The following is a 13106-nucleotide window of genomic DNA, read 5'->3' as shown; positions in this document are numbered from 1 at the left end:
TACCTACATAGATATGGCTTTTACAAATTAATACGGGAAGTAAAAAAAAGAACACCTTAAGAAACATCAGCGTAACTGATAAGTTAAGACAATAGTCTTTTGTCGTCTCCACCACTTCCAAGTTCAATTTACTCCTCTTTTCTCTTTTACCTCTTCCTCTTTCTTCTATTTCTCTTCTCATTCATTGTTATCTATCGATTCTTTCTCCTTCAGGCCCTCGCTCTTCTGCAATTCAAATTATTTTATCCTACTGAACACTTTTACGTCCTTCCTTCTTCTCCTTTATCTGAAATATTCACTCGACCTTAGAAGCAAAGAAAGCTCTGGCTTTTTTAATTAATTTAATCTCGATCATCCTTTGTTCTACGTTTTCTCGCTTTTCATAATCTCTCTCTTCTTCATTCTCCAGAAATATCTCTATAAGGGGATGCTGGAGGTACGTTTCGCTTCTTATATAGTTTACCCTAAGTCAGTACCCAAAGAAAACCCTTGTATTTCATTTCCATTTACTTCAATATCGCGGTCCATTATGTTACCCTATTCTTGAGAATACACGTATTTCACATCCATATCCAATAATGACGATATTTTAAAGAAGATCGGTTCTAACAAAATTAATTTAATCTCGATCATCCTTTGTTCTACGTTTTCTCGCTTTTCATAATCTCTCTCTTCTTCATTCTCCAGAAATATCTCTATAGGGGGATGCTGGAGGTATGTTTCGCTTCTTATATAGTTTACCCTAAGTCAGTAGGTACCTAAAGAAAACCCTTGTATTTCATTTCCATTTACTTCAATATCGCGGTCCATTATGATACCCTATTCTTGAGAATACACGTATTTCACATCCATATCCAATAATGACAATATTTTAAAGAAGATCGGTTCTAACTTCGTTTTCCATTGGAGGAAGCTTAGCACTAAATGTAAAGATCTACAATTATTCTACATAGGTAACTATGAACAAAGTTTCGCTTTAACATTCTTTTCTTTGCAAAGTACCAGAGTAAAATTAATGTACTTTTTTCTCACCCCACAAAAACAGACAAAAGTTCCTCGTTCTGTTTACAAGAGACTAACAACCTCAAAACCGCACATCACACAGTAGAATGTAAAGATCTACAATTATTCTACATAGGTAACTATGAACAAAGTTTCGCTTTAACATTCTTTTCTTTGCAAAGTACCAGAGTAAATTTAATGTCCTTTTTTTTCTCCCCACAAAAACAGACAAAAGTTCCTCGTTCTGTTTACAAGAGAGTAACAACCTCAAAACCGCACATCACACAGTAAAACGAAAACAGGAACTTTCGTTTTCATACAAAGAAGGGCAGAAGGTGAAGAAGAAGTAGAAAATGTTCGGACATTGTAACTGACAGATGACCTTTTGCACCAATCTAACTTTCTGTCAAGCAATAAAACTTGCTCAAGCTCTAGGCGTGGACAGAGAAACTTGGGAAAATTCAAACATCGTGCACAATAGTTGTAGAAGAAACTTTGCTTCTGATGGGAACTAAAACACGTCAGAAGCAGGTGCTCTCGAGTGCCCTTGCCAAGGGAACCTTCTGCTTAGAATAATAATAGTGCTTATTTATACAGCTCGAATAGGACTGAAAAGTCAATCTACTCCAGGAGAAACCTATTATTAATGTGGTCAAATTACCAATACGTAGGTAGATAATTGTTCCATACTTGGCTCTGATTGAACCCTTGCCCTTCTGTTTAAAAGGGAAATAAAAGCCATATGAAAAGGCTTAAAAAATGCACAAGTAGGTATAGTTCTTGAGAAATCCTTGAACTTGAAAGCCATTCCCGTATTTCCTGGTGTTGGAAAATTTCCCTGAACTTGTACAAGGAGTAAAGAATTTCGGGGAAGAGACTGCAAAGCTTCTGTATTTCAGCTGTAAATCCCAAGTTGACCTTTTGGTTTAGCTTGAAATATCCACCTTGATCTTGTTGGTATTCCGGAAAGTCAAATCCATTATTGTTGTCAAAGTAGAACAAAATGTAATTCACTAGAATCGGTGGGAGTATTTTTCTCGTCATTATTGCAGTTATTTTTAGTTTCGTTGTTTACTGTTCTTTGAAAAAAGATTTACCCTTTTAATTTTATGTGTATAGGTATACCTAATAATAATAATAAACAAAAGGAGAAAATTTGTACTTCATACAACCTTCTATCTCTCTGAAAAATTTCGGTCACTTAATAATAAAGCATCTCATTTTCCAGTCTATTGAGTACCTCGTCAGTTTTACCTACTATTTTTCTATTCCCGATTCACTTTCTAACGCTATCATTTGCATTTTTATCCAGTACATTCTTACACTATAATTCGCCTTTTCAACTGAAATCCACAATTAGTTTAGCCATGAGTGATTCCAATACAAGAGAAACAGAGGAAGAAACAACAAACAAAGTGGTTCTTGAAACATCTGATTGTGATGAAATACGTGGTGAGAAATGTTTCACTTTGGACTCCACCAAAGATGAATTAACAAAAAGTGAGTCTTATACGGTTAAAAACACTTCAATTCCCCTTTATTTCAAAATCAGACCAACTGAAATTCTGATAACGATCAGAAAATTAAGTCAAGAGCCATTATGTACAGATACGTTTGTTCTAAATTTAAAAGAAGCTAGAAAAAAACCCTCTTTGTGACATTTCTAATGTTCTTTACAGACTCTATTCAGTACAAGAGCCAGGGGATTTTGTCACGCATTATAATATTAAAATGAAATTAGAACGATAACTAAAAACACGACCCGTTTTGTAACTTTATCAAGTAGAAATGGCTTTTCTAGGCACTTGAACATGCTCATGTGCTGAACACCGCGTCGCTTTCCATTAAATTGTCTCACACACTTTTCTGGAATTTAAACTCTGTGGAGAAAGCACTTTCTACGAATCACTTACTTTCTTTTTCTAAATTAACCTGGCAAATTTTCTTTTGAAATTCAAGAACAGGTAGGAAAGTAATTATAACACGGTTAAAAACTTAACACTTTTAGAAATGGATTTTATCTTCCCAAGTATCGTTTTCCCTATAATTAACCAAAAGCAAATCTCCTATTAGTTCTGCCTAATCTATTCAGGTAAACCTTACCACACAACCGATGAACGTACCCACACAAACGGCCTGGATTACACATCTGAATACCATCTACCTACATGTTATTTTAGCTTGAAATTTGTTTGTGTACAGAAAAAGTGGACATGAAGACATTAACCAAGTTGTTTCAACTATTGAAAATTTAAAGTTAAAAATCTTAAATTTGACTAAGAAATAAAAGGAGGGCAATCAAGTAAATTAGGGAGAACTTAAGCCGGAAGAACTTTTTTACAACTATTGGCGGCTCAAGGTGGTATCTCTATTTCAACAGCTTATCAAAATCCGACAAGATATCCCCAATGTTTATTCTCTTTTGTCATAGAAGAGTTATTAGGTTATTACATAAACCGGGCAATTGGCGTCTCCACTAATGTCAATTTTCCTGTTACGTGTGTTGGTACTCAACGTAAATAATGATAAAGATATTAGGTATTTCAGAAGAAAATGAAATTTTATAAAATTACATGTTCTTGTGCTCTGGAATGACTTTGTAGATTTGAGCCCCCAATTTTTTCTCCAAGGAATCCGAAAAGTATTAAAAATGATATCATGAAATAAAAATGAGCATTATTACATTCAAGAACGAAGATGACTTTTCCATTTTTCATTTAAACTTTTCCTCTTATGAAAAGTACAAAAATGTCAAAAATAAACATAGGATATAATGTCATTAGAATGAAACAACAGTAAGATGAGATAAGGAGAGGAAGTCACTTGGTCGGAGGGAGGAGGAGGGCAGCTTTCAAAAGAAAATTCTGAAAATTAATATTTTATCTCAAATTGAGTAAATTAATACTTTTTCATTTGGGGAAGATACTCGAGCTTTTTCTTCCGAAGTGCTTCATTTTCTTGTACTTGATTTATCTTGTCTATGAATTTTTGAGTACTAGTAATGACAAAGATTATCAAGAAAAGCGTGGTGAAAAGGTGATGGTAAATTTAATGAGGGAACATCCATTCGCGGGTAAGTGAAGTGTAATTTCCTGTGAACTTTCATTTAAATCTTCCGACAGTATACTTTACGATATCAACTAGTTTCATAGAAACAATGCTAGTAAAAAACAAACTAGTACGGACATGGCTACATGAACTTTAAACGCAAATTACGAGACAAGATATAAAACTCAATTAAAAGTTTTCGTATAAAATGCTTACTAAAAGCTATCCGTGTATATCAAGAGAAAAAGTAAAAAATTCTTCAGCTTCAGATGGAGAACTAAAAAAACGTTTAAAATTCGAAAGAATTTACCACTGTGTAAGAATTCTGAAAGTTTGATGTTCAGTCTGTTGTTGTTCGGGGAAGTTAGAAGAAGAAAACTCCTAAATACGAGTATATAGCAGGGACTTTGGGAAAATACTCAGTACAGACTTTAATACTCCTTTGTAAGTTCAACTTTGTTTCGGTACCTACCTATTTTCTTTTAATTCATGTTTCATATATGGTATTACTAAAGACAAAGCTTAGAGTCAGGTTTTCATTTTGAAACTCAATCAGTTCATTAGATAAAGTTTACCTCTGTAATTCGAAGTTCGTATTCTGTTTGAACTTTTGTGCAGAACAACAAACTACCTACCATTTCTACGTATAGATAATTTTACAAATATTCAGGTATCATATCAAATAGTAATGTCATTTTATTCAAGGGTAGGATTTAGGTAGAATGTAGAAGTAGAACATAACTCTAGTCAGTCAAACAACAAGCTAGATTATGTTCGGCATGAAAATCGATACCTGTCAGGAGAAACAGAACCTGGATAGAACCTGAGACATGATGTGTTCTTTCATTCCTCTTCTATTTTTCACGGAGTATAAAATTTTCCGAACAAAAGTTAAGAGGAGAAGAGTTCAAGTAGTTTCTAGTCTCATTCATTCGAGAAACAATTCCAGAAAACATACAACAATATCACTCGAATCTTCTATTTTTTCTATCTCGAGATCTAATTCTATTATTTTCAATGGGAGTTTTTCTCTCCGTGAAATCTACTCGAGCTTTGTCAATAGTTTTGATTAAGATTAAGCTCTTGTTTAGAAGATACTGCATTCTTCCAGCTGGCTATATAAATCCGTACAGCTAAAGATACATCTCCAGAATACCAACGAAACTTTTGTGTCGATGTTTACGTTTATAGGATAAAAGATATAAATATATATGAACAGAACTATACAATATTCTATTCACAGTTCACAACACAGCGTAAAGCACTCTTGTTAGGTGAATTAACCCTACTAACCATTTTCATCTTCCTACACTTAAGCCTTTTCAAAAACATCGAAGCTTTCAAAATTCGGGAAAGGATTAGGCAATCTTTGTATGGCGTTCGGATATCCACTGATCCCTTCTCATCCAAACAGCTTTGTAAAGTGAACGTTTTATTATTGATTTCACATTTTTCAAATCTCGAAAATTAATTAAAGTGGGTTTATAGTGAAAAGACACATAATACGGAACCGGGAAAAGCATAAAAGCAGAATGCAATATGAAGAATAACAAAAGAGTTGAAGATGACAATACAAGACACCCGTGGTAGATGAAATAAGCCAGCATTTGTGTACTGATATGATTATTATTTAATAAGAATTTTAGGTACTTTTAATATCGGCCTTACTTTTAATTTACCTTGAATAATATTATTAGGAACATATACCTAAATAATGATTTTTTATATCCCTTAGGTATTAATAACCTCTTTACATGATTATTTCATTGGTATCAATCATCAAAAAATTTCCACAAAAAATAATACCATATTTTTTTGTTTCTATGGACTAAACTTTAAATTTTATAATGAGGAATAATGATGAAATTTAATAATCTAAATATTCTGCACAATGTGTAAATATTTGAAGATTTGTGTACTGATATGATTATTATTTAATAAGAATTTTAGGTACTTTTAATATCGGCCTTACTTTTAATTTACCTTGAATAATATTATTGGGTATCTACATATACCTAAATAATGATTTTTTATATCCATTAGGTATTAATAACCTGTTTACATGATTATTTTATTGGTATCAATCATCAAAAAATTTCCACAAAAAATAATACCATATTTTTTGTTTCTATGGACTAAACTTTAAATTTCATAATGAGGAATAATGATAAAATTTAATAATCAAAATAATCTGCACAATGTGTAAATATTTGAAGATAACATCACATCAAGTACAAATATTTAACTGTCAGTCAGAATTATATGCGCTTTATTATTTTTCACAAAACTCATCATAATAAATGAGCAGAAATAATACCAATGATAAAATGCATTCATTAAACGTTTTAAACGAACGCCTCTTATGAAAGTCGATTTGAAGAGCAGTAAAACGAAATTATTTATGCAAAAAAATTTACAAAAATAAATAAACCACTCTCTGTTAACGATAAATAAATAAATTATTTCCACAGTGAGTAGTAAAAATAATGATGAAAATCCAAAGTCGATAAATGACAATAATGAACAGGTAAACAGAATAAATGAGGAAGAAAGATGTGAAGAAGAGGAGAGACAAATTATGCAAATCAAGAAAATTGATGACAAAGATTATCAAGAAAAGCGTGGTGAAAAGGTGATGGTAAATTTAATGAGGGAACATCCATTCGCGGGTAAGTGAAGTGTAATTTCCTGTGAACTTTCATTTAAATCTTCCGACAGTATACTTTACGATATCAACTAGTTTCATAGAAACAATGCTAGTAAAAAACAAACTAGTACGGACATGGCTACATGAACTTTAAACGCAAATCTGCGAGTAATGCATTATTGTGTCAGAAAGTATTCCGTGCAAAAAAACGGCGAACGGTTGGCTATAAATTAAAATATAGGAACGTACCTACTTTTAACGAGGGAAAAGTTGCAAACACGGTGTTTTTTCCTCTCTTTATTTCAATTGAACAGAACTAGTTCTAGCTATGTAGTATTTATGTACCTACATACGAGTAGGTATCTAAGCGAATAAGTCAAAATTATTACCTAAGTCAGGAACTAGGTAAAAACTCTATTTCATTGTTATTCACTGTTGACTATCGATATTATGTGAATCCTGATCCTACTCAATCACAGAAAAGGAGAAGTACAAAAACATACACAATAAGTCCAATACCTTCTGAAACACAAGAACACTCATATCGACCTCATTCTCTGTGCGAAACTTGTGAGGAAACAAATGGAAGAAAATGGAACTTTCTCTCATTTTCATCTTCCTACACTTAAGCCTTTTCAAAAACATCGAAGCTTTCAAAATTCGGGAAAGGATTAGGCAATCTTTGTATGGCGTTGGGATATCCACTGATCCCTTCTCATCCAAACAGCTTTGTAAAGTGAACGTATTATTATTGATTTCACATTTTTCAAATCTCGAAAATTAATTAAAGTGGGTTTATAGTGAAAAGACACATAATACGGAACCGGGAAAAGCATAAAAGCAGAATGCAACATGAAGAATAACAAAAGAGTTGAAGATGACAATACAAGACACCCGTGGTAGATGAAATAAGCCAGCACCAAGCTGGGAAAGTAAACATGAAGAGAGACAGAGAGAAGAAGAAACAAGCCATACGGAATATGGCGAAAAGAGAGAGCAACATACAGAAAGTCGGGATTACGGATTATGAAAGCCTGTAACTTTTCAAAACATGTGAAACAAACGTATTACATACCATACTGGGATTTTAAGTATAAAACAGGCACTTTGTCATAGTGCGGGAAACGCTGAGGGATAGCACCTCACAACTTCCCATAAGCCTTTTTTGTTAAACATCTCGTCAACAAATTTACTGACAACATTTTAGTAGGTTGTACCTCACCCATCTATGCATATTGTCAAATTTAATGTCTCAATATTGTGGTAAATTTCTCTTTCAATTATGGTTTTCTTCCGCTGAAAACATTGTACAATCGCACCTGGACAGTATACTTTACGATATCAACTAGTTTCATAGAAACAATGCTAGTAAAAAACAAACTAGTACGGACATGGCTACATGAACTTTAAACGCAAATTACGAGACAAGATATAAAACTCAATTAAAAGTTTTCGTATAAAATGCTTACTAAAAGCTATCCGTGTATATCAAGAGGAAAAGTAAAAAATTCTTCAGCTTCAGATGGAGAACTAAAAAAACATTTAAAATTCGAAAGAATTTACCACTATAAACGCAAATTACGAGACAAGATATAAAACTCAATTAAAAGTTTTCGTATAAAATGCTTACTAAAAGCTATCCGTGTATATCAAGAGAAAAAGTAAAAAATTCTTCAGCTTCAGATGGAGAACTAAAAAAACGTTTAAAATTCGAAAGAATTTACCACTGTGTAAGAATTCTGAAAGTTTGATGTTCAGTCTGTTGTTGTTCGGGGAAGTTAGAAGAAGAAAACTCCTAAATACGAGTATGTAGCAGGGACTTTGGGAAAATACTCAGTATAGACTTTAATACTCCTTTGTAAGTTCAACTTTGTTTCGGTACCTACCTATTTTAATTCATGTCTCATATTTATATGGTATTACTAAAGACAAAGCTTAGAGTCGGATTTTCATTTTGAAACTCAATCAGTTCATTAGATAAAGTTTACCTCTGTAATTCGAAGTTCGTATTCTGTTTGAACTTTTGTGCAGAACAACAAACTACCTACCATTTCTACGTATAGGTAATTTTACAAACATTCAGGTACCTATCATATCAAATAGTAATGTCATTTTATTCAAGGGTAGGCTTTAGGTAGAATGTAGAAGTAGAACTTAACTCTACTCAGTCAAACAACAAGCTAGATTATGTTCGGCATGAAAAGCGATACCTGTCAGGAGAAACAGAACCTGGATAGAACCTGAGACATGTGTTCTTTCATTCCTCTTCTATTTATCATATCAAATAGTAATGTCATTTTATTCAAGGGTAGGATTTAGGTAGAATGTAGAAGTAGAACATAACTCTAGTCAGTCAAACAACAAGCTAGATTATGTTCGGCATGAAAAGCGATACCTGTCAGGAGAAACAGAACCTGGATAGAACCTGAGACATGATGTGTTCTTTCATTCCTCTTCTATTTTTCACGGAGTATAAAATTTTCCGAACAAAAGTTAAGAGGAGAAGAGTTCAAGTAGTTTCTAGTCTCATTCATTCGAGAAACAATTCCAGAAAACATACAACAATATCACTCGAATCTTCTATTTTTTCTATCTCGAGATCTAATTCTATTATTTTCAATGGGAGTTTTTCTCTCCGTGAAATCTACTCGAGCTTTGTCAATAGTTTTGATTAAGATTAAGCTCTTGTTTAGAAGATACTGCATTCTTCCAGCTGGCTATATAAATCCGTACAGCTAAAGATACATCTCCAGAATACCAACGAAACTTTTGTGTCGATGTTTACGTTTATAGGATAAAAGATATAAATATATATGAACAGAACTATACAATATTCTATTCACAGTTCACAACACAGCGTAAAGCACTCTTGTTAGGTGAATTAACCCTACTAACACTATGTGATTTTAAGTAGGTGCCTACCTAGGTACTTGAATCTATTCACATAATAGGTGTATCTGAAAAAATATCCTCAGTTTAATAAGTAATTATGAAAAAAGGTCAAATCTTTGATTTCACAGAGTTAAGTGCTGACGACAAGCAAAAGGTTACTCTGGATGGTCATAGTGAGCAACTTCAAGAAGATATTCCGAAACCAAGCACCATTCCCAAAACTGACGGATCGGGTGAAACCAACGACAATGAGACTAAACCAGTAGGTATTCAATCAAGGAGTAGATATATTATGTACAAGAAGTTACTTTTCTGTCATTTTACTCATTACCTACCTAATGATACCACTAGGTATGTATATGTACATATATGTAGGTATAATATTTATATCTTTGACTAATTATTATTCTTCAAATCGAATATCGGGTTATTTCCAAGGAATTACCCGATAGGTAAGTATGCAATTCTGTTGAAGTGTAATACGGTATGTGTTCAAGTGTGTAATACGTTTATTTCCTTGATTCCTTCAACGCATTCTGAAATTTACGAGCATTTCGTACAAGCAGTACAGGTACCTAGATCGGAAACCCACCTCTTCCATGTAGGTACGGAAAATGATTAATGTGTTCTCATTAGAGAAGTAGGTATACAGGTTCCTAATTGAAATTAGATAGTGTCTGTCGGTATCCAGAACGTCTGCGTTGCAGTTGGAAATAAATAATGTCTTCACCGCTTGTCTTAAATGTTCTCCAAACCAAACGACAATCCCAGGAGACAATAAATCAAGTATAAATTATGCCCTTTGGTCCTTTGAGATTTCTCATGCAAGCATTTAGTTTATCTTTTCGTATCCGGATGCCATGTATGCTTTCATTTGTTCGTGCACGTTTAGCGAGATTTCTTGGCAATGCCTGAGCATACATTCATTATCAATTTGTTTATCAGGATTTTCATTACTTTCATAGGTATTCTATCTATGTATCTAGCTATGTGTGTGTTCTATCGATTGCAGCAGTGTAGTAGGTATGTGCATATAGCTCCCGAGCAAGAAAAAGTACTTTCTATGAATTTCAATTTATCTTCCAGTTTATTTCTTTCGTTTCTTACGCTTAATGTTGTTCGCATGAATACACTTTACGTATCTTTCATGAGCTCCCATTTCTTTCTATTCCAGATAACTGCTGAAAGGAACATGTCAACTGAGTTCTCACAAAAAGCGAAGGCCTATGACTCCGTGAGTGTTTATTCGAATCAAGACTTTAGTCAAATTAGTGACTGTTCTGATGAGGAGATTATCGATATGTGTAGGAAATTGTCCAATCATGGCTTGCGAGATAACACAGATGGTAAGAGTCTTGGCCTTGAGATGGAACAAGGAACTTGTGGAAGTCCACTAGAAGGACCTGTAGAGCCGCATGCAGAAATAGTGGAGAAATATTATGATGCACATGATGGTATAAGCCACTATGAAAAAGATTCTACGAGTAGATCAAGATCCAACAAATCTGACTTCCACACAACCAATGCTAGAATACATGGAGATTTTCAAGAGGACACTAAGAAGCGAGGGATCAGAGTTTTGCAACCCCCAGGAGGATTTTCTTCGGGTCTTTGGTGAATGGGAGATATTTATTTACAGTCATATACCATAAATTTTAACAAACAAAAAATTGTTGTTCCGATTAACATTTCGATTTATCTACTTATGTTTCTTTCCTTCAAGTTTCTATGAATGTAATAGGTATCCTACATTGATACTCATAAGTATCTACGCTCTTATATTATGTATCTTTGCCTGATAGATACAGGACCTGGAAAACCGAATTTTATTTCCCGAAGTAACGAAACGTCAAGGCAAGGCGGAAAAAAAATTTCCACCGAAGAGAAAACTGTGTTTAACCATTTTAGAAATTTATTAAGATGAGTACAAGATAGGAAGATGGCAGCAAATTGATTAGGTTTGTTGGGTATATGGGGTAGATATAGGTACTTGTACAACACAATGCATGTATTGATAATATATTCATGCTAAATTCAATTTGTTGGAATAAGAAACAAGGAAAAGAAATAAAAGGAGTGAGAGAGCAGGAGAAGAAAATTGCAGGGGGAAGGGATGAAGGGAAAATGGAAAACATATACCATAAATTTTAACAAACAAAAAATTGTTGTTCCGATTAACATTTCGATTTATCTACTTATGTTTCTTTCCTTCAAGTTTCTGTGAATGTAGGTATCCTATATCCTACATTTATACTCATAAGTATCTACGCTCTTGTATCTATGCCTTGATGTTTCGTTGCTTCGGGAAATAAAATTCGGTTTTCCAGGTCCTATATCTATCAGGCAAAGATACATATAGGACCTGGAAAACCGAATTTTATTTCCCGAAGCAACGAAACGTCAAGGCAAGGCGGAAAAAAAAAAATTTCCACCGAAGAGAAAACTGTGTTTAACCATTTTAGAAATTTATTAAGATGAGTACAAGATAGAAAGATGGCAGCAAATTGATTAGGTTTGTTGGGTATATGGGGTAGATATAGGTACTTGTAGAACACAATGCATGTATTGATAATATATTCATGCTAAATTCAATTTGTTGGAATAAGAAACAAGGAAAAGAAATAAAAGAAGGAGTGAGAGAGCAGGAGAAGAAAAGTGCAGGGGGAAGGGGAAGGGATGAAGGGAAAATGGAAAATTGAATTTAGCAAAGTTTTCCTACATGAATATAGCTATCTAGGTGCTTATGTATATTGAACAGTAGATGTATGGCATAGTAGAAGTAGGTTTCATTCTAACTTTTCTAAACATAAAATAATGAAATGATGGAAAGTTTTTTTTATGTCGGAATCTAGTGGTTTGAGATTATTTTCATAAACATTAGTACATTGTTCATCACAAAATTACAAGTTTTATATTAAACAACTTTGGGTTTGGGCTGATGGTTTTGACTGCAGTGATAAATCACATACTGTTCATAATGATTATCATCTATTAATAATTTATTCATTATTTCATTATGTAGAGGCGAAACTGAAAAGAAAAGTAAGAGGGAGGAAAACCACATGAGGTCATATTCAACTTATTGAAAATGGCTTCTCAAAACCACATCCTTAAAGTAACTATCAGTAAGTTATTAGTAGATATCTACCTATAAGTGTATCTATATATAACCAGCAGCTGCTCTCTTCAGAATTTTGAAATCTTTCAAATAGGTACGTACCTAGCAGGTATACCGGCTTTAAATATTTTATTACCTTTCTTAGAAGTTTAAAAGTGTAAATATCTAAGGCTGTAAAAGGTGATAAATTGAGGCACAAACTGCCTACTTCATGCATTTTGGAATTTAGAATTACTTATCTTTCCACGTTATTTATAATATATGAAGCCTTTATTTATGTCAAATGCTTCTGCACGGGTTGCAAGAATTAGGTGCGAGAAGATATTAAGATCCCTAGAACATAATTCGTATTTATTTACGTTTTATGATGGTTGAAAGTTTCGGCAATCGTAGGTTTTA

The 13106-nt window shown here is 33.3% G+C and overlaps 1 protein-coding gene across 1 annotated transcript; it reads left to right on the top strand.

Moving 5' to 3' along the window:
- The first annotated feature begins 2195 nt into the window (after window positions 1–2195).
- On the top strand, window positions 2196–11291 carry LOC103515162. Its single transcript, XM_008480085.2, has 4 exons — window positions 2196–2502; window positions 6522–6719; window positions 9718–9851; window positions 10764–11291. Exons 1-4 carry the CDS (start codon window positions 2370–2372, stop codon window positions 11205–11207), a joined length of 909 nt encoding a protein of 302 aa, XP_008478307.1. The 5' UTR covers window positions 2196–2369; the 3' UTR covers window positions 11208–11291.
- Window positions 11292–13106: the final 1815 nt, after the last annotated feature.

Source organism: Diaphorina citri, unplaced genomic scaffold (genome assembly GCF_000475195.1).
Source record: "Diaphorina citri unplaced genomic scaffold, Diaci psyllid genome assembly version 1.1 scaffold1286, whole genome shotgun sequence".
Taxonomy (NCBI): domain Eukaryota; kingdom Metazoa; phylum Arthropoda; class Insecta; order Hemiptera; family Psyllidae; genus Diaphorina; species Diaphorina citri.
The sequence above is the reverse complement of the archived record's forward strand: the minus strand, read 5'-3'. Positions and strand labels throughout refer to the sequence as shown.